The 21,333-nt window shown below is 39.3% G+C and overlaps 4 protein-coding genes across 5 annotated transcripts; 3 read left to right on the forward strand and 1 right to left on the reverse strand.

Moving 5' to 3' along the window:
- Positions 1-646: 646 nt before the first annotated feature.
- On the reverse strand, positions 647-4,662 carry lsm1 (LSM1, U6 small nuclear RNA associated). The gene is made up of 4 exons (XM_062417679.1): positions 4,510-4,662; positions 4,304-4,372; positions 3,110-3,225; positions 647-2,026 (listed from the first exon to the last, which is right to left on the reverse strand). The coding sequence occupies exons 1-4, from the start codon at positions 4,553-4,555 to the stop codon at positions 1,856-1,858; spliced, it is 402 nt and encodes a 133-aa protein (XP_062273663.1). The 5' UTR covers positions 4,556-4,662; the 3' UTR covers positions 647-1,855.
- A 532-nt stretch (positions 4,663-5,194) lies between these two features.
- bag4 (BCL2 associated athanogene 4) lies at positions 5,195-10,732 on the forward strand. 2 transcript variants are annotated; one of them, XM_062416751.1, is made up of 7 exons: positions 5,195-5,439; positions 6,135-6,254; positions 6,456-6,686; positions 6,839-7,111; positions 7,463-8,094; positions 9,257-9,388; positions 10,576-10,732. In XM_062416751.1, the coding sequence occupies exons 1-5, from the start codon at positions 5,347-5,349 to the stop codon at positions 7,919-7,921; spliced, it is 1,176 nt and encodes a 391-aa protein (XP_062272735.1). In that variant the 5' UTR covers positions 5,195-5,346; the 3' UTR covers positions 7,922-8,094; positions 9,257-9,388; positions 10,576-10,732. The 2 variants fall into 2 exon arrangements, with proteins under 2 accessions (XP_062272735.1, XP_062272734.1); XM_062416750.1 differs by having other exon boundaries at positions 7,463-9,388.
- Positions 10,733-11,049: 317 nt separating this feature from the next.
- On the forward strand, positions 11,050-12,921 carry LOC133978500 (dual specificity protein phosphatase 26-like). Its single transcript, XM_062416753.1, has 3 exons — positions 11,050-11,672; positions 12,157-12,368; positions 12,532-12,921. The coding sequence occupies exons 1-3, from the start codon at positions 11,494-11,496 to the stop codon at positions 12,726-12,728; spliced, it is 588 nt and encodes a 195-aa protein (XP_062272737.1). The 5' UTR covers positions 11,050-11,493; the 3' UTR covers positions 12,729-12,921.
- Positions 12,922-13,294: 373 nt separating this feature from the next.
- LOC133978498 (serpin A3-5-like) lies at positions 13,295-16,254 on the forward strand. Its single transcript, XM_062416752.1, has 6 exons — positions 13,295-13,446; positions 14,464-15,115; positions 15,244-15,314; positions 15,449-15,642; positions 15,760-15,907; positions 15,996-16,254. The coding sequence occupies exons 1-6, from the start codon at positions 13,438-13,440 to the stop codon at positions 16,188-16,190; spliced, it is 1,269 nt and encodes a 422-aa protein (XP_062272736.1). The 5' UTR covers positions 13,295-13,437; the 3' UTR covers positions 16,191-16,254.
- Positions 16,255-21,333: the final 5,079 nt, after the last annotated feature.

Here is a 21,333-nt window from a genome sequence, read left to right on the forward strand (position 1 = left end):
TTAAAGTTGCTCTCTGTTGCAGTCAATATGGAGTGGAAAAATAGAGTCGCCCTCTGGTGGTAGAATTATTCCACAGGCTAACAGAACTGACTTGAAGACCTCATTATGTCCACATACGAACAATGCGATGGAAGCGTGTGTGTATGATAGGCCATTTGCCACACAGGTTTAAATTAAAATAATATAAAATAACAATAGCTGACCATGTGGGTGCTTCGGGTTCATGTCGCTGTGTCATGGGTTACTAGGGTGCTTGAAAAAAAACACATCCATCGTTAATTATGATGGAACACCTGTGGTTTCCCTGCAATGACGAGTCACAATGGGTGCGTCCCCATACCATAGACTGTATATACCCACACTTACAATCTTGAGCCCTTAAGTGCGCGTAATAGGCAGGCAGTAGCTATTAGGCAAGTGTGTCCAGGCCTGACAACACTTAATCTGCACTGGATGTACACTGTTTATACCGCGATGTTGTTGGCAATAGTAGTCAACAGAAAAAAAGCTGATAAGTTACATTCGAAACACTACATTATGACATATATGACATATATATACCTCTATAGATGTTTATAAGCCTTTATGGGGCTGATACTAATATTGCATATCTGACACAGTCAGGATAAATATTAATTGTCATAACTGGAGAAACAGGTTACATTTTTATTAAATCAGACAGTTAAGAAAGAAAATTATTTTAGGCCCCAATGCTTACTTCCTAAAGTCGCTATCGTATAGACCCCCTTTCATTCCTTCAAGGCTCCTGGACTTCTTCTCAGGGGTCTTATTTTGAAATTCGACCGGAATTCATGCTTTTATAGCTGCATAGCTTGACGTTTCTCTCTGTGGAAAAGTTTTTTTTTCTTTTTTGCATGCGGGCTGCTGTAGAGTTCACAGTAAAAAAAGAAAAAGAAAAGAAAAATATGCATACAATGAATCTCGGCTAAAGACTTATTCACGTGGTACCATAATAAGTTGTTTATTGTGTTAGTGCCAGTGTAGTAAAGCAGCCACATTGTGCCTCCTGAGCGGCTGCTTCATATCACCTCACTGTGTCCGTCCAAACGATGATCAGGGTTGTTATTGACCGATGGAGGCAGATAGGATCGATACATTTCTCGTATCTTAATAAACAGGACACGAGGCTGTCTGATGATGGTGCGCGCGCCTGCCTACACTCAATTAACCAAATTAATGATGTTATTTCCTCACATGCCTGGATGGGATAACAACAGCAAGCGCCTCACGTTTGATGTCACATTGCATCGTAACCTTAACTGCTTGTTGAGATTGTGGCGCCATCACCTGGGACCAAAAGAGCCCTGGCTCACAGGCCCACTTTCACCCAAATATTTCCACCTTTCATGCCTTACTGATGCATTACATACAAGAGAATTAACAGAAAGAGACAATGTGAGGACACAAATGTTTCTGAGCAGGTCTTCCTCTAATGAAAAACTAAACACTTTAATGGAGCATAGCCAGTAGTTTTTGTCAATAGCAGGCTTATATATCTCCAAATAAAAAACACTTGCCGTGTTAGTGACAAGATAGAAAGTGCTGCTGTCAAATAATTGCCATAATAGTGATCTTACACAAATAGATAAAGTTTAGTTTTTCCCACCATGATCTGCAAAACTGAGAGCAGCTGCTGTATCTTTTTTTTTTTCTTAACATAATTCAAAAGAAATTCGGTACACTACAGTATAGATGCCCAGCATGATGCTGCCTTGCACTCATTAAAAAACAACAACAAACAAACAAAAAAACACACTCGTGCTTTCACAAACTCAACATAAAACTTGTCAGTCCAGTACAAACTGAAAGAGAGGCTCATGGAATCAAGGCGGTGTTAGTATTCATCCAAGTTATCGGCTTTGGGGACGGAAAGGCCTCGGTCCTTCAGGACCTGCATCTTGACTTTCTCCGTCTCCTGTTTGGCTTGCTGCTTCAACCGTTGCTCCTCCAGAATCTCTTCGATGGACACTTGCTGCAGGACTGTGTCACAGGGTTTATCCACATCCTGCACAGATAGACAAAGACATTACATTTGCCACAAATTCAACACATAATGTAAACAGTTCCAACAAACTTGAATGTGTGCGGTAAACCTCATGAAACAGTATGAGCTATTTCCTGTTTTACCAAAACTGGATTATTGAAGTTACAATAATGGTCAATTTCCTGTATTTCAGTTGAGTTGATCAATTATGACACTAATGGTATTTCAAATGACTCAAGTGTACAACACACAGCTGAACTACACTACACAACAACCACAAACCGAGCATGGTTGCAGACTGAATCACTTCCAACATCTCAGTTTGACAATGAATAATTGATTAAAAATGAAGATAAAGTGAAAATCAGCCTAATAACAAGGATACCACAAACCAGTCCAACCACAAAAGATAAATTGGGTCTCTGCTAAAAATTTAAATTTGTTATATTATCACATGCTAGGATGCATTGTTGTCGAAAATGCAGATTTGTGACTGAAAGCGCAGAGTTCGTGACTTATGTTTAATTGCAGTGTGTGTATGCCTGCATGCCCCTATATCCTCATTGTAATGTCAAAGAACCACGATAAGCAAAGCGTCCCTGCAGGGACATGATCAAACCTTGTGAGTAAAAAACAAAATCATGCAAAGGTTTGCAAAAGAAGTGATGACATCATAAGTAATTCCCACTGACAGTCAAACAGAAAGAGGAGTGGAGAAGATTGAGAGCAGCACAGCTGTTGTGTTCTTCCACCACTTAATTTGTGCCCTACTTGCCGCCATAAAAATGTCAAATGTAGTGGATATTTTTGGTTTCTATGCATTATGCACTCCTAAACCATCCTAGGAATAATTTAAAAATTCATGATAAGTATTAATCCCATTCTTTATGCAGCCATGGCCACTTGCTTGTGTGAATCTATTCTCCAGGATGTAATGCTATAAATGTTATATACTAATAAGTGAATGAAGGGAGTTTGATTGATGACAATTATTCTTATTAATTACTGCTGTTTAACCCGAATTTGTAAAAGTTGAGCGACTTATATTATTCCAAACACACAACAACAAAAAATCAAGTATAAAACTAGGACATGTCCACTTACTATCTCTCCAAGAAGGACCACATTTTCTCCTCTCACAATGAATATTCCTCTGGGGATGTCACCGAATTTCTTCCCCACGTGGATGCGCTCAACTGTCTGATGAAAAACTAAATTGGCTGGGGGAAAAGAAAAACATGTGAGAGCGGTGCTGCTTTACACAGAAGACTTAAAAAACATAGATACAACAGATGGTGGGACTCTTAACGTCCCCTCCACTCAAAAATGTGTTACTCCTTCTTGAACCTACAAGTTGGATGTTTGAGCATCACTGTGCAGAATGATGTATGTGCAGAGTTTATTTTCATTTTCAGCAACTGAAAGTGGAATGTTTCTCTGTGCTCACTGAAAATCCAATTTTCAAAGGGTCGACTTATGTGCAGCATGTGTGGCACCACAAGTAGTTTGGAGCCAATCCTGGTCCAATAAACAATTCACAAGTATGATGTGGAAACTTGAAGCCTCCAGTGCACAGACATTGAGAATTAACTTTACAGTGATGTAGAAGATATCTTGTGTCCAGCTGTTATATACAGTCACAGGCCTCTTCAGTAGGTACACCTGTGCAATATAATGCAATCCAATTCAACAGTTCTGCTTTAAATTCTACATTTATGAAGTTTATTATTTTTCAGTTTTTGTTGACATTGTCAGGTAGGTGATCATTCTACTTTATGTTGTAATATTTTGTCCACTCCATTAACATACATGAGGGGGGTAAAATATTAGAAACACCATTCAATATAATATACCCTAACACATCACCATCACCCACTACGACCTCAATAATAAACAAAGTAGAATCATCACCTTCTTGACAATGTCAACAAAAACTGAAAATGTATTAACTTAAAAAATAGTAAAATTTATGGAAGAGTTGTATTAGATTGAATTAGATTGCACAGGTGTACCTAATAAAGAGGCCAGTGATTGTATATTTGCATATTTATAAAGTCTGAAATGCCTAATGTGGGAGAAGGAGTATAATTTTAAGGACAACAAGATAAGAAGATCATTTAACTGCTTTGGCTGGAAAACCCACAATAGACAACTTTAAAGTAGAGTGTGTTCTATACATCTTAAAACATGTCTGGAGGGGATCTTTAAGTACACTTGAAATGAGCTAGCTGGAAACACTGGCTAATGTTTTGCACCTTATGTGAGTTAATAAGTAGGAAATAAGTAAATGATGTGTACCAAATTGATCAATGCTCCTGAGGTAACCGATCAATGTCCTGCCATCCCGGAGCAGGACCAGGTGTTTCTCTGCAGGACGCAAACGACACAGGCATGTTAAATAACAGTATGAAACGGTTACACATGATCCAGTTGGTCTCAGACACGATGCCGCATCTTGAGGCGACTCGTCCACTAAACCCTCCTCCCTCCGACCTCCAACTTACTGTCGATGTCGTCTATGAGACTTGCCGTCCCTGGTACGTAGTTCATCTTGGGCTGCTGTTTATTTGCTTCGTGTATCTTGATGTAACGTCAAGCCATGAATGTTTCAAAATATGTTTCTTTCAAGAAGACGACAGGAAGCGTCTTTATACACGCCTGGGATAAACTTCCTGTACGCGTTTAACCCTTTGGGCGCTGCACTACAACGTAGTTTCTATAAACGGGATTAATTTATCGTCATTTAAATATAGATCTTTAAATACACGTAACGCCAGCGTAAAATAGTTTTTAAAGACAGAAATATCGAATATTAATGGCAAAAAAACATTATATTTATATGATGTTTATCCTATTGGTTGAAAGCTTCTACTGACGCACTTGCGACACCAGAGATCCAATATTTAGAAGGAAAAATTACTTGTGTACAAATGTAGAATGACTCCACATTTGTGCTGGTGTGGCTAAAATATTGTCCATATAATTCTTTTTTTTAAATACAAACACATACAGTCATAAATAATCACGCATTTTTTTTCTATTTTTCGTCAGTGTAATCACAGTTAAAGTTAAGTACATCCTGGCGCGCCGTACAAGGTGCCCGAAAAAATGATCAGAGTGAGCGCTCTTTAGTTTTACTCGATCTCCTCGTTAAAGGGGAAGGACAACATTATGCGAGTTCGGTGTCATTCAATCGGTTCCTGATTACCGATCAAGCGATCTCTTTTTCTTTGGGGGGGAAAACGGTGGTAACAGTTTACGCCAGCTGACAAGTCAGATAAGTAGTGTTAGGTTTGTTAAAGGTTTTTTTTTTTCATGAAATGGAAAAAAGCGCTTAGCTGATGCATCACCACCAAATGCAGTCAGACCTGAAACCTGGCTGGCCCTCCACTTGCAACTCGGGAAATAATAACGTGAACTGCAATAACAGTATGGTAAGTGGCTGAACACAACTTAGACAAATACCCAGCGTGTGTCTGTTGTGTCTGAGTTTTTTTCAACACTAAAAAGCGTGTTGAGTTTGTACACAATAAGCATTCAAACCCAGCTAGCTTCCGTTTAGCCGCTATCGGAGCTAGCTGGCATTATGTAATAGTTGCCCGCTAACTGCTAACGATAGTTCAGCTGTTGCCCGGCTTTACACTCTAGTCACGTTTATCCTGACGTGACAACGCTGCTAACGATGGTGCTACAGTTGTGTCAAAACACACAAAGAGACACCAACATAATATTTCCCTCCCAAATAATTCCTCATGGCCTGTTTTGGTTTGGCTAACAGCATACTTTGTTTACCTGCTTTAGGGGAAACTGGACCAGCAAGTAACAAAAAGAATCACAACCTCAGTTTATTTAGTTATTTTCTAGGATGGGGAGTGATTTTTGAGAGCATGTACTTCACAGTTTACTTTTGTGTTTGCTGGTGCCAAACACAGCAGACCTCAGATGATAGTAGCAGTAGTGGTACCTGTACTTCTGTATTGACTCCTCCTCGGTGTGTGTGTGTGTGTGTGTGTGTGTGTGTGTGTGTGTGTGTGTGTGTGTGTGTGTGTGTGTGTGTGTGTGTGTGTGTGTGTGTGTGTGTGTGTGTGTGTGTGTGTGTGTGTGTGTGTGTGTGTGTGTGTGTTCACAGGATGCTCCTCAGTATCCAGGCTACCCCTCACACTACTGGTATCCTCAGTCACACTCGACAGGACACTACACAACAACCTATCCCTCTGGATCAGATGTTCAGCCACAGTACAGTCCACAGGTATGGCACATGATGCAACCTGGCACTCTAAATCCGAGGGTGTGGGAGTAAATCTACTTATTATCCTAAGTCTCTTTAAGTGCTTTTACCTCCGCCTTACATTGTCTAACAGTCAGCTTCTGTACTGAAAACAGCAGTCATAGCTATGTGGCATATTTACATGCGTATATGTTTCTCATACATATTTTGTGTCCCGTGTAGGTGATGCCTGGAGGTTATCCAAATGGCCATGGTGTCTACAGCCAACCTCAGAGTCAGTATTCAACAAGTGGTTTCCACCCATCCAACCCTTTCTACTGTGCTGACCCTCAGAGACCAGCTCCAGGTCCTTATCCCAGCCAGGGCTGTCCAGCTGAGCAGAGCAGTGGCCCATCTGGGCAGCCACATTCTCAGCACCAACATCACCACTATCCTGGACCTCACTGTCAAGGGGTAAGATCATCCAAACATATGCTGTGGAAAAGAGTAGTTGTTACAACAAATCCCCGAATGATTTTAGATTTAGGTTATTTCATTACCTTCACACCCAAAAGAAACTGTTTTTTCTTTTTTGCTATATTCATTTGTGATTTTTCTACTCTTAGGGTCCTGGATATCCTCCTGGAGCATACCCTCACTACAGTGAAGGTGGTCATGCAATGCCTCCAAATCCCCCATACCCCACTGGCGGGTCTCTCCACCCTAGTCCCCAGGCTGAGGCTTGGGCGCACTCTGGTGCATATGCACCCTCACAGCAGCAATGGCAGCCCGGCCAGCAGCCTCCACAGAACCATTATGGAAATCATCCTGTCCGTCCAGCACATCCACCAGCATGGCCAGGGACTGGAACTGGTGCTCCACCACCTTATCAACCCAAGGTGTGAATCTGCAGCTATTTCTGTGGGGTGTCCGTTTATTCAATAGATTTTTTTATATTGTCAATTTTGATAAATGAAAGGGTCTGATATAAGATAGAAAAGTATTACGACTTTATATGGTGATGCATTTTAAAATATATATATGACCTTCATAACTTAGATGCAGTTACTCTTCTTTTGATTTGAATTTTCTCATCTAGAAATATCAGGGGGAAATAGTATTGGCTTTATATTTGGGAATCTGAATTTTAAATTCTTTAGAAGCAGTAATAATAGTAAAAAGATCAAAGGAGATTTAAGAGTGTAAATCAAAATATCATAAACATAATCTTCTGTTTTGTGTCACTCCAGGACCAACAGCACCAACGTGCCCCACAAGTGGGACCTAAGCCCAGGCCAACCCTACCCCAAAATCCCTCCAACGGAAAACCCACAGAAATCAGTTCCCCTCCCCAAATGTACAACAAAATAGGGAGAGGTGAGCCCAATCCTTCACGAGGTGAGCCTCCACCCTCTGCCCCTGCTCCAGCTCCCGGCTTTGCTGGACCTCAGCCCCTGAGCGATAACCCCGGCCTAGCTAAGGTCCAGCAGGTCATGGCTAGAGTGCTCATGCATCAGGAAGATGTTGATGAGTTTGTTGGCAAAAAAACAGACAAGAGTTACCGGTATCTGGAGGAGCTGCTGACCAAAGAGTTACTGGAGCTGGACTCTGTGGAGACTCAGGGACAGGATAATGTCCGGCAAGCCCGCAAGGAGGCTGTACAGAGGATCCAGGCCCTTCTGGACAGGCTGGAGAAGAAAGCTTTCTGAACTGGACTCATTCATTGGTTTGTGGATCACTAAGTCTTGCTGTTTTCCTCCTCCAGATCTTCCATGGACACAAGGAAGGTCTAGACTTGTTCTCGGAGTTATGTTTCTGTTTTTTTCCCCCTGTCACCATGATATAAAAGGCTTGAAGCAAGTGACGAGGAGCCGAGAACAAGGTAGAACGATCACTGGTACATAAAATCAACCTTAGAAGGCTAATTGGGCTGGTATAACTGATATTGTGGTGTTAGATCTGCAAACTGATGGTTGTACATATCATAGGTGACTTTCAGCCTCAGTGAGTGACTGAGTCTTAACTGTGTTTCCCAGCATAATGCAGGGCAGAGATGCTGGAAGGTGGATTTATTTAGTGCCACATTGCAACCGTTAGTGTTTTCCAACCTGTGATACAGAATCAGATTATTGTCATGCTGTCCTTCAGGATCATGGGTCAGTTTGAATCGGATCCTACATTTAACAACGCGTGCACTTCCTTAGCTGTCCATTATTGTATTTCACAGTCAATTTGCATGATCATAATGTTGTCCTCACCACTGATGAAGTCAATACGCTTAGTTACCCATAGTCAATTACTTTACCATGCCTCTGCAGGAATTGGTGCAATGCTTTCCTTTTTTCCCATTGTGCTCCCAGCCCCGCATGCACTGTCTTTATATCAGACGAGCACAGTTGAACTGAATACAGTCGTGACATCTCAGAGCTTATAATTGGGCCTGGAGTCGTAGCAGATTAGTGAAAACCCCCTAAAGATTGCTATCCCCATTAAATCCATCTTTCAGATGAAATTGCTTCGTAAGTGCAGACCTGTGAATCAGACCTACATATGAATGCCATGTATTTCACTATAGGAACTGCTGTTATTGCAGATATAGTACAAGGTTAGGAATGACTTGAAAAGCTGTTCAATGATGTCCTTTTTTCTTCTTCCCTTTTTTTGAATATATATGATAAAGCAATTGAATTGTATTTTCATAATTGTTCAATCAGTTGCTGTAAAGGAAAATATGTACTTTTCAGCAATGTTTTGTGCTTGACGATAATGCTGGTCACAGCACTCAAATTTCAGACCTTGTTTTTTTCTCTTGCACTAAAATTCTTGTTCTGTCAAATCCTGATTGCACCATGATCACAGGTTATTCACGCTTAAGTAGAGCAAGTTTTTCTTTAAGCATTTGTGATGTATTGATATAGGAAAAAAAGCGTGCCATATTTCAAGGGATGGTTTTATATAATTAGAAAAATAATAAAAATAAGATTACAAGCTTTGCATGAAAAAACATCATCTGTCATATGTGTTCATTTTCCTGTGCTGTTAAGTTTCTGTTTAGATGGACCACAACTGTACAGTTTCCAGATGTAATGCATGTTTCCAACACAAGATGGGAATCTTCTGCCTGACAAATAGTGAAATTATAACAAATGAGAAAACTCCCCCAGAAATAATTAAATGTGAGTATATTTTTTAACCTGTGAGCAAATGAATGTTATTTTTAACTCACTATGTTAAATTACATTTACATATTCAGGGGGGTCACTGTACAATACTAATGTAATACTTTTTTCTTTTTTTCCCCATTACAAATAATAATAGCAGCTTAACAATTGTAGTGAAAAGTTGAGCCTTTGAAAAATCTCAAGAATAACAGCATGGACTCCACAAGTTTGTGCAAAACTTGATGACCCTTGTTAACCAAGCATGATATGACAATGTTTCAAAAAGCTTATTGAGACGTCACGGAAAACAGTCGTCCAATGCCCCCATAAATGTACAGTAGTGTTGAGGTCAGGTGACTGTGGAGCAAAGTCCATGACAGTCAGGACCCTTTGGTCTTCAAGCAGTTCTTGCAAAGCTTTGAGGTGCGTTTAGAGTCATCATCCTGCTGCAATATGAATCTTTCATCAAGATGCAAACCAGAGGGTATAGTATGTTACTGAAGAATGGGTTGGTACTTCTCCTTGGTCAGTGTTTAGTCAGTGTCCCAACTCCAGAGCACGCAAAAGACCCTTAGACATGAAAATTCCCACAACCATGTTTCACTGTGGGTTTGATACACTGCTGGCTCGTTCTCTCTCCTGTTCATCTCCTCACACACCCGTCTGTTACTGCCTTAAATCTCAAACATAGATCAATCAGTAAATGGGACTTCTCCCCCCTCCCCCAGTCATCCACTGTGAAATGCTGGTGTTTCTTAGCCCAGTCCAAGCTGAGAAGTGGTTTACAAACTGATACTTGTCCCATGAGACCAGCACAAGACGGCTATCTTTTGACAGTACTTTTGCTAGTTGGAGTCTTGTGTTCTTTATTTAACAAATTCGGTGACTGTGATTAAGGTGTTTTTATATCTCTCAGCGAACTAAGCTTGATATATTGATCCTCTGATGGTGTGGTATCTTTTTATCCTTTTGGATCCAACTGATCTAGTTTCTGCACAGTGTGTTAGAGCTCCATGCACTGCCCCCCTGGTAACCTTTTAGTCTAGCCATGATGTGACACTGAGAAAGCCCCTCTTTGCTTAGAATAACAATTACCTTCTGAAACTTTCACTTATTTCTGATGCCATATTTCCTACAATCACAATGGTAATTAGTAAGCAATGATCTGCTGAAAACATGAGGCTCTGCCATATTTATAACAGATGAAGACAGGCCGAGTCCCTGAGTAGATCAGATCCACCTGAATGTCATCTGAAAGCATGCTTCAATGGAAAGGATACAACTCAAGGACCTTTTGTACAAAGGAGTTAAGTTGGTCAATGCCACAATTTTGCTTAAATTTGTTTGCTGACATAGAAATAGTGCTGAATCTTAAATATTTCGTCTTCATTACATATGTAACATCTTGTATTTAAATGTTTCTGAATCCTCAGACTTTATGATTATTTCCAGGTTTACATGAAATTATTAGAGACTTTCAATGTGGATTCAGACTTTTGGACACCACTGCAAATACTGTAGTTAAGAGAGTCATAGATATTTATATAAGATGAAATATTTAGTTGCATATGAATAAAATAAATGTGCATACGTAGAAGAAACTCCTTATGAAGATCAAAGAAAGATAAATCCCTTGTTCCTCACGTTGGGTGGAAACTGCAGCATGGTTCCTCACACCCTGGATCTGCCTGCTAGCATTCAGATCTTTAAATAGACATCTATTTTCATGCAAAAGCATAACACACACAGGCACCTCACGCCTTAGGGGGGGGCCGTATATGATTCGAGGGTTAAATGGCCTGACAACACTTAGGACGCCCTGTGGTGAGTAAATCTGAGGCGAAGGAGCCTGAGACTAAAATCACTTGTGTGTTTCATTCTGCTATGTTCGTCTTCGTGAACACAGAGAACTTGCTAGGAAATAATCCTTTTACAGCTTCCCTCAAAGAGTAAGGCCACATGTAAGACTAACAATTATAGGGGGAGAAGAAGTAGCTGCAAACTATTTTGTTTTTGACTTTTTTACCTCTATATTTTTAATAGAGTAAAAGTTGTCTCTTTTTGGTGGAAATCTAGTGTGTTGCCCCAGAGGACTGCCTGAACCCTATATAGACAAAACAATGCCATATACATCCAAACTTCCCGCCTCCTGGAATGATACACCACCTACCCGGAAAGTGGAAATTGACCTGAGTTCACCTGGATTAGCAGTGTTTGATTTGGAAAGACTCTTGTTTACTGGTAAAGCCATCATAAGCCATGCAGATGAAGTGTGGCCAAGGCTTTACATTGGTGACCAGTAAGTAACTCGACTTGTATTTCTTCCTGGTGAAACCCTGCAGAATCGAATGGTTTTTAACATTTTGCTCTGCATGTTATTTGTCAAGTATTGTTCTTGTGCTGTGACAGAGGAGTTCGTCTAAGCCCCAGTTACAAATATAACCAAGTGTAGACTTGGATTCACTCCACCTATGTGAAAGAGTAACTGGTCATAAATCAGATTTAAATACTGAGTGTAACTCTAGATCGCTCAAGTTGCATTCCACATTAGGAACTTACATAAACTCCTGCTGTGCTATGTGAGAGTTTCCACTGATAGCCTGGCATTGAGAGCATGTCTCACATCTCTGATAAATGAAACTCAAATGTCTGAAGCGCTCTTCTAAATTTCAACCCATCACTTTGAAATACGACGCATGCAAATGCTTCATCAGGAAACGTGCAAATCTATATTCCACCAACTATTAGTGTCAGTGAATGCAAAGCTTTGTGTTTTTTTACAGACACAGCGCAGAGAACCAGGCTGATCTAGTCATTCATCGAATCACTCACATCCTGAATGCAGCTCATAGTAAACGTCGAGGACAGCCAGATATCTATACCGGCATGGAGATAACCTACATGGGCATAGAGGCTCATGATTCCTGTAATTTTGACATGAGTGTCAACTTCCAGGCAGCAGCAGACTTTATTCACAGGGCTCTCAGCAGAGGAGGTGAGAAGAGTAAAGAAAAATATAACTGTAGTTTAAAGGCAATTTAAACTACACAATTTTGTAAAGCTATAAAAAATTAAAGGTGAAAACCTTGTAAGGTTTCTATAACATTTTGCAGTGACAGTGTTTCATATCTCTGATGCAGTCTCTTCCTGACTTCCAGGCAAAGTGCTGGTGCATTGCCATGTAGGAGTGAGCCGCTCCGCCACCCTAGTCCTGGCTTACTTGATGCTGAAGCAGAACCTGACTCTCGTGGAGGCTATTTGTGCTGTTAAAGAAAACCGGGGCGTTATCCCTAACAGAGGTTTCCTCCGACAGCTCATCCGACTGGACAGACAACTCTTTGGCAAACATCACTGAAGCCTGAAATACTGCTCAGCTCTCATCAGACTGGAACAAAAGATAAAATATGTTATAGCTCAGTAATTCTCAGTAGTGTTGAAAATGTGAGATACACTGATCCTGACTGATGGTACATATAGTATATCCTTTTACAGTATCTTATACTTGGATCATGTTTTAATTGCCATAAACTTAAGGTGATTTCTCTGAAGTGCAATTTGTTCGCAATTTAATGTGTTGTGTTGTTTTATATTATAAACATATATCTGGTACAGCTTTTAGTGAATGATACTATTAATTTGCATTCAGCTCTACTCCAAATAAAATCAGTGAAAGGGTTTCTATGGTGCATCATATGATGGGCTAGAGACTGTGATCATTACAAGGAGCTTTTTGTAAATGCTGCTCAAGCAAACAATAGGCCTCATGCAAGAAACCATAGACGAACAAATTTGACCTTATTTTTGTCAGGTGGTATTCATCATTCAGCACACCTGGATAAGAGCAGATTTGGGTGGTTAAAAACGTTAACTGCATCTGGAGTTAACTTTGCAATTCCTGTTTGATGCTACAGTTAGACAGTAATCATTACACAGAACAAATACAGTAGCCAAGCAAATAACAGAGTGGGATAGAGAATAAACACAGCCAAAGTTCAGCTGCTCTGATCGATCTTATAACTGAGACATCTCCCTCTGTTCAGTCTGTGCCTTGGTGTCTGTGGTTGATGAAGAAGGTAAGTAGTTCGTAATATTTAGATTTCTAACACGAATGATTTCAGCAACGTATTTTTATGTGCAACTATTCTGCCAGCGAGCAGATAGTGTTTGATATCTTTGGTTAGAAATGCACACTGGAAAATATGTGTTGGGATTTCTAATGTAAATTCTTTAAAGATCCTCTGCGGGCACCGTCCACTTTATTGGGAGCAACTGTGCAATCTAATACAACAGCTCTGCCATAAAATGTCTTAATTTTTGTTGACATTGTCAGAAAGGTGATGATAATGATTTATGTTTATTATTGAGGTGGTGGTAGTGTACTGGAGTGCATTATATTGAGCGTTGTTCCTAATATTTTGTTTATTCATTAACATACATTAAGGAGATAAAATATTATAACACTTTTCAATACAATGCCCTCCAGTAAACCACCGCCACCTACTATGACCTCACACAATCTTCTCTTAAGTCTTAAGTTTGAATTCAAGATAGGCACAGGAACTTTCCCCCTTCAGCATATTAAGAAATTATCTTCTTGTGTTTACACTCTACACATATATCATTCTGCAGTGTAGCTCAAACATCCAAGTGAAGTATCAATAAGCGAAACGCACATTTAGTTAAATCAAGTTGTCCTCCTTTTTAGAGGTACAATGATTGTATTGTTCTTATTTCAGGAATTCATTGTTAAAGCAGCAATACATCTTAAGTATTTCTCTGACATTAAATATTAATGACTGAATAGGTAACAGTCAAAATAAAATGGTTTTAGGCATTATTCAGTAAAGGTTTAGCAGTCAAAACTCAAATGTTAGAAATCCTGATTGGTGCACAAAGGTAAAACAAAAATAAAAAACTGTATCTTTGGCCGAAAATGGTGTTTCTGTAGGACCCCATTACTTGCAGTAAAAAAAATGATTGAGATATATGTTTCCAGGGCCTTAAAAACAGCACATTTATTGTGTCACTTGTGTATTTGCTGCAGCAAATATTGTGCAACCCAATGATACACTTTTAACCCTTTGTCTCAGTTCACCATGATGCGTGCAGTCCTGAGTATCTGGATCTTATCAGCAGTGGTCTGTGTGGGCAGAGGCCATCACCATGAAGGTCACATCGAGGTCGAAGATCAGGCAGGCCAAGACACTGCACTGGACAGCAGTGCTGACAGCATCTCACTGGTGTCTTCAGCAAACAAAGAGTTCGCCTACCATCTGTACAGGAAGTTAGCAGCTCATGCTGACTCGCAAGGCAAGAATATCTTCTTCTCACCAGTTAGTGTGTCTGTTGCCTTGGCTGCCTTGTCTGTTGGAGCACGGGCGGAGACCCACCGGCAGATCTTCAGTGGTCTGGGCTTCACCAATTCCCTACTAACGCAGACAGTTGTGGATCAGGCCTTCCGTACACTCCTCGAACGGGCTAACAATACATCTAAGGAAGACACCAGTGAAGGGACTGCTGTGTTTGTGGATAACAGCTTCAAGCCAAAGCCTGAGTTCCTGGACGTCTTAAAGAAGTCTTACTTTGCAGATGGGTTCGAAGTTGACTTCACCAAAACCACAGACAGCGCCAATACTATCAATAAGTATGTGGAGGAGAAGACCAATGGAAAGATCGATAAGCTGGTGGAAGACCTGGACCCAAGCACAGTCATGTATCTCATCAGCTACATATACTTCAAAGGTACATGAGATGAGATCCACTTTGTACACTCATTCTTTTAAGGTCTCTTCTGCATTTCAGATAGTTGTTTTGAATTTTACACATGAACCATCACTTGTGTTTTATCTCTGCTCATCACTGTCTAACAGGAAAGTGGCAAACTCCATTTGATCCTAAGGACACCAAGGAGGACACATTCACAGTTGACGAGAACACCAAGGTTTAGAATGGCACTATTTATACTTACATACTAAAATTACAATGATTAGACTATAACTCAGCCACAGTTGATTGTGTGCATCCTTGATACTTTATGTTTCCCAACTGAGAGACTAAGTGTTCAAATTTATCCAGGTTCCTGTCCAGATGATGAATATGGAGGAGGATGTTGATAGCTATTACGACCAGGCAATTAACACATCGGTGCTCCATCTTCCCTTCAACAGCACCTACTCCATGCTGTTGTTGTTGCCTGATGATATGGCGACACTGGAGAATGCCATTTGTCCAAACCACATCACCAAATGGCTTAAGTGGATGAAGTCCAGGTTGGAAGAATCTGAAATCATGCTTTAATTTTTGGTTTCTAATATGGAAGGTTTGACTCAAAGCACCTGCTTTGTTATCTGCTGTCATATCAATCACTGTATGTCTGTCTATTTTAGGACATATGAAGTGTATCTTCCAAAGTTCTCCATCAAGACTTCTTACTCCCTGAAGGATGTGTTGACTGAAATGGGAATGACAGACATGTTTGGTGATCAGGCAGATTTGACCGGCATTTCAGAGGGACAAAAATTGGCTGTCTCAGAGGTATGAATGGAGACTATTTGTTAACACATATTTCCTTCTGTATGGTCTATCTAACCTTCATCTCACTCTGCCTCTATTTTACCCCCAGGTTGTCCACCAAGCCACTCTGGATGTTGATGAGGCCGGAGCCACTGCTGCAGCAGCTACAGGCATCGGCATCACGCTTATGTCCTTACGCATCGTACCTGTCTTGAAGTTTGATCGGCCATTTATGGTCCTTATCACTGAGCGCAACACAGAAAACATCCTCTTTATGGGCAAGATTATCAACCCAAACATCTGATGGAATACACTTTGTGTTCACTTAAGCACTGCTGTGGCATCCCAAATTAAATACTCACCAAATACCTTTGCTCTATGGTGTCTTGCTAACTGAGTGTGTAGATAACAGTCTTATTGTTTGAGTGTTTTTATATTAGTTTTTGAAGGTAAATATTACAATGTCAAATACAGGAACAAATATTGCAAATTTTGGATTTGACTGCAATTGCTAGGTCTTGAAACAGAAGTACTGCCATAAAAAAACACAATGGTTTCAGGACCTGTGCAATATATTTATATTTCTCCTATAATAATTCCCCAGTCTCCTCTCCAGTATTTGACTGCACTCTGTGATTTTATGAAATCCCTAGGATCGAAAATGTATATCACGTATTGGAAAAAATACACATACAGTATGTTGCTCTTACTATACATAAGATATTCCACTCGTCCCCAAACCCTTTTTCTGTTATTATGTTACAAATGTGAAACTTCTGTTGCTCTTTTGAAGAATATGAAATCATGGAATGATTGTTACAAATTGACTGAAATGAGAGAATGCTTAAATGAACTGAAATGAGAAATTGGGGATGAGGGAAAAACACTTGACTTCTGTTCATTATTGGCATTTAAAAAAGGGGGGAAAAACAGGACTAATATATTATATATCATTAAATAATAATATTATAACTTCAGTCTACCAGGTGGATAGGCTGTTGAGTCGAGTGTAAAGTCTTGAAACACCAACATAAGAGAGTCGTGAGTTGTACAATGTCGAAAAACATAAGCCTAAAGAGGGTCTGTGAATGATTTGCAGATGACCAGGTCTGAGGGATTCTGGAGTGAGGAAAGTATGGAAGATACAAATCAAAACTGGATTGAGATGATAAAAGGGAAAGTGTGATAAAGGGAAAGCCCAAGTGAAAAGAGTTAAGATAGTGGTTCAGATGACAGGAATGACAATGAGATGGTTGTGCACAGGAAAATAGATGAAGACGGTTTGAAGGTTTTGATAAGATTTAAGAAAGGACATGATATCAAAAAAGCTGGACCGGTAGCTATATCTAGTTATCTACATTCAAGCATTGGAGAGATTGAGAAGGCAAAAGTGCATAATAATGAGAGTGTTCTGATTACATGTATGTAAGGAGCAGAGAGTAAACGTTCTAAAGCTAAAGAGCACATGCAAAAAGGAAATCAGCTCAGGAAAAAAGTTGGAGAATGGACCCACTGGAGTCAGGCAGTGATATATGGAATTCCTATTGCTGAGGACCTGTAAAAAATAAAGGATAATGTCAGATGTCAGGAAAGATGTCAAGTCTGAGAGGACTGAAAACATGGAGACAGGGTGAAAAGGTTTGTCTTTGATGCTTGAGTTACTTGAAGATGAGACACTTCCCAAGTCAATATCATTACAGAAAATAGCCTATAATATGAGATTATACGTTCCCCCACTTCTAAGATGTTATAAATATGAGAAATATGGTCACATTGCAGCTTACTGTCAGGGGAAGCAGATATATGGAAGATGTGGAGGTGAGCATGAATATGGCAAGTGTGGTCAATATGAAATGTTCAAATTGTTGAGGAGAACATATAGTGTTGCCTACAAAGAATGTGAAGTGAGGAAAAAAGCAGCACAATTACAATAAAAGTTGAGAACAAAATGTCATACACAGAAGCGGTTAAAAGAGTCCAAGGAAATCAGGAAAATGGTATGAGGCTTCGATATGAAGGCATGGAAAACTGTTGCAGAATGAAGGATGACACCCTGAATTTTTTTTTTAAAACAACCTTTTTGTACTCAATGGCTGAAGTGATTAATTGTACTTACCAGGTAAAACACAGATCTGAAAAAAACAGTTATTGTAGTGAAAGTGCAGCTAGGTATCTTGGCATGACGGAAATACAGTGTTTTTACAGCTCTCAAATGTAAAAATGGGTCAAATTTGATCCTAAACAGTATGTAAGGGTTAAAGGCAAATAGTTTACAAGGGAGTTAGCTGTGTAGCTTGGTCCTAGTGCATTAAGGGCTTTGTATGTGGAGGAGGGCCTTAAAGTCAATTCTGAAACTTACTGGAAGCCAGTGCAGAGCAGCTAAAACTGGACTAATGTGTTCTCTACTCTTGGTTCTGTTTAATAGCTGAGCTGCAGAGTTTGGAATGAGCTGAGGCCTCTAAGTGTTTGTTTTCAGGAGGCCAGTAAAAACTGCATTACAGTAATCAAGTCGGGCTTGAGATAAAGGCATGAATCAGTTTTTCCTGCATCTTTTTGATTTATGAACGGTTGCACTTTAGCTATGTTTCTATTTAGGATCTGTACTTCAATACAGTATATTTTATGCTACTTAATAAATATACTTTACCACTGTTCAGAGGTGATTATTGTACTTTTCACTCCACTACATTTATCTGATGGCTGTTACTTTTAAGATAAAGTCTTTGCATAAAAATAACAGAATGGCAAGCTTATAAATGACACTGTCCAATCTTGAATTGTTGGCAGTTCCACCAAAGAGACATTTCCCCTGACATGGTTTTAAATAATTAACTGTTTGGCGCCCACAGAGGTGAAACTCTATATTTCACAAAAATGTAAAGATTAAAGAAACTAGTGATGTGTCGGTCTTGACCGCGTTGACTATATGAACCGGCTCCTTTGTGTGAACGATGGGAGCTAGCTCCCATCTGAGAGCTTTCTTCTTTCTTTTTTTTTATCCTAACAATTCACTTTCCCTAAAATCAAAGGAGAAAGGCATAAAGTAGGCTATGGGGCGGAACTAATATCTGTTGCCAATAGACTCAGACAGCTGGTCCTGCCTAACATTAAAGTGCTGAAAGCAACAAATACAAAGAGAAAGTCTATCTCTTTGCCTCACTATTATTTGAGTGAAAATTATATATTAACAAGTGTGTTCATAAATAATTAATAATTAATGAGTGTGATTTGTTTGGAATGGTATACATTTTGGATAGTTAAAAAAAAGTACAACATTTAATATAAATACATTGTTAAATACACTTGTAATATAGTGTCTGGTGTTTACATTAATATTTTTATACTAAACATAATGTAAAATAATGGTAATCTGGAAATTATTAAATCAAGAATAATTACACTGAATAACTTATGTGATATGCCTGTACACATACCAATCATAGGTTACATTTTTTTTTTAATTTCTAAATTATAAATGCCAGAAGTAGTAATTAATGAAGAGCCGTTTGGGAGCCGAAAGCGCTGGTTCTTCTTGTTGAACTGAGCCGCATGATCTGGCTTACTCAAAAGAGCCGGAATTCCCATCGCTAAAAGAAATCCTTTGAAAAATTAATCTATATTAAACAATATTACATAAAGTAAAAATGCACGTTGAAGAAGTTCTATGAAGCAGGCAAAAGTTCAGACAGGGAGACCATCTTTTTGCATGCTCACATGTCTAGTTTTACTTCTCATCCCTTGGTCATTCTGATCCTTTTCACAGCTCGTAATTTTCTTGCTGTCATTTCTAGGGCATCAATTACAACGTCAATTGTTCACATCACCTGGTCACATCTAACCAATAGCACAGTGACACACCTTCTTTGTCAGCCTATCATATTGCAGCTGTCTTTTAAAATGTTTTCTCCCTCTCTGCTTTAGTGCTTTCTTGATGCTGTTTTGCGTGACCCATCACCTCCCAGTCTTCAGATTCATCAGTGCATTATTTCATCAACCTCATCAGCTCGATCAGTAGTTAGATTGAAGTTGACTGTCACTGTGCCTCTCTCCTCTCTCCCTCTTCTCACTCTCCTTTTTATTTCTCTCTTTTCTCATTCTATGCCATTCCCTCTCTCTCTCTCTCTCCCTTAGTCAACCCCAACCGGTCAAGGCAGATGGCCGCCCTCCTAGAGCCTGGTACTGCCTGAGTTTTCTTCCCGTCAAAGAGGAGGTTTCCTTGTTGCTGTCGCCAAGTGACTGCTCATGGGGCAATGTTGGGTCTCTTTAAATTAAATTAAAGAGCACTGCCTAGACCTGCTCTATGTATAAAATTCCTTGAGGTGACTTTTGTTGTGATTTGGTGCTGTATAAACAAAGACTGATTGATTGATTAGCTCTAGTCATCAGCCACCACCACCACCAGTGTCTGGACTCCATGGGGGATATATGTTATTGCTGCTCAGGACTGACATCCTTCGATTAAAAATCTCCCTACAGAGTCCATGCGTCAAAGACTTTTGACAATACCTAATCATCAATATCATATGTACAATAAACAACTCTTTTTACTTCATTCTCTGGTCTCTCCTGATTGAGCTATTGTTGTTATATTGTTGTAGATGTTCACTTTGGACAGCAGGGGGCTTGGGTTTACCATACATTTAAAGTAATCCACCTGGGTAGATGGGAACACTAGGAAAATATAGGAAGTACATTGTTTTTTTGTTTTTTTTTTATTGCACAATGAGAAATGCAAATGTTATATTCAGAGGACTGCACTTTTCAACAAAAGAAAAAGAAAAACTGAGGAGCAAATATCGAAAAGGAAACAAAACACAAATGGTCACTCAGGAGTCACGGTACAGACATATTCATGGAGGTTAAGGCTTTTTTCATTTTACAACATTTTACATACTTTTTTAATGAAATGTTATGTCATTTAGATATGCATTAAATATAGGAATAGTTTTTTTTTTTTTTAAATACATTTGTGTTCGAAATGTGTTAACCAAAATTATTCGATGATTATTCACAAAATTCTATTTTCTTGTCCTCCAACAAGAGACTAAGTTTTATACTTTCATATGCTGAAAGCAAATCACTTTTGACCATTATACAGTAGGTTATCCAATATTGAAAAGCGTCCCAAAAGGTCCTGGTTCATGTACAAAAGAAAAAAATATGTTCTATAGTTTTAGTCTGAGTTGCAAAAAGCACAGATATTTAAATCTAAATAAAAACTTTTGTGTAAGAAGTCATTACACGGGTAAATCTCATTCATCATTTTAAAATGAACTTCTTTAGTCTTAGGTGGAACTGGAAAGGAGAGATAACTTGTTCTTATCTTAACTCTGTCATTACTGATGTATTCCTGTAACATGTTTCCTTTTCAATTGTGCTGGAAAATAAATTTAAGTGAGAGAAGTCTTTAATAATAATTTGACAAGATGAATAATTTGACAAGATGA

The sequence above is a fragment of the Scomber scombrus genome, chromosome 4, assembly GCF_963691925.1.
Source record: "Scomber scombrus chromosome 4, fScoSco1.1, whole genome shotgun sequence".
NCBI lineage: Eukaryota > Metazoa > Chordata > Actinopteri > Scombriformes > Scombridae > Scomber > Scomber scombrus.

Coding starts and splice junctions, on each gene's coding strand:
- bag4 (XM_062416750.1), top strand. CDS start 5,347: ATGCATCACCACCAAATGCAGTCAGACCTGAAACCTGGCTGGCCCTCC. Junction 6,255..6,455: donor AGCCACAGTACAGTCCACAG/GTATGGCACATG, acceptor TGTCCCGTGTAG/GTGATGCCTGGAGGTTATCC. Junction 7,112..7,462: donor CACCACCTTATCAACCCAAG/GTGTGAATCTGC, acceptor GTGTCACTCCAG/GACCAACAGCACCAACGTGC.
- LOC133978500 (XM_062416753.1), top strand. CDS start 11,494: ATGCCATATACATCCAAACTTCCCGCCTCCTGGAATGATACACCACCT. Junction 11,673..12,156: donor AGGCTTTACATTGGTGACCA/GTAAGTAACTCG, acceptor GTTTTTTTACAG/ACACAGCGCAGAGAACCAGG. Junction 12,369..12,531: donor CAGGGCTCTCAGCAGAGGAG/GTGAGAAGAGTA, acceptor CCTGACTTCCAG/GCAAAGTGCTGGTGCATTGC.
- LOC133978498 (XM_062416752.1), top strand. Junction 15,116..15,243: donor CAGCTACATATACTTCAAAG/GTACATGAGATG, acceptor ACTGTCTAACAG/GAAAGTGGCAAACTCCATTT. Junction 15,908..15,995: donor AAAAATTGGCTGTCTCAGAG/GTATGAATGGAG, acceptor TTTTACCCCCAG/GTTGTCCACCAAGCCACTCT.
- lsm1 (XM_062417679.1), bottom strand. CDS start 4,555: ATGAACTACGTACCAGGGACGGCAAGTCTCATAGACGACATCGACA. Junction 4,373..4,509: donor TCTCATAGACGACATCGACA/GTAAGTTGGAGG, acceptor TGCGTCCTGCAG/AGAAACACCTGGTCCTGCTC. Junction 2,027..3,109: donor TGGTCCTTCTTGGAGAGATA/GTAAGTGGACAT, acceptor CTATCTGTGCAG/GATGTGGATAAACCCTGTGA.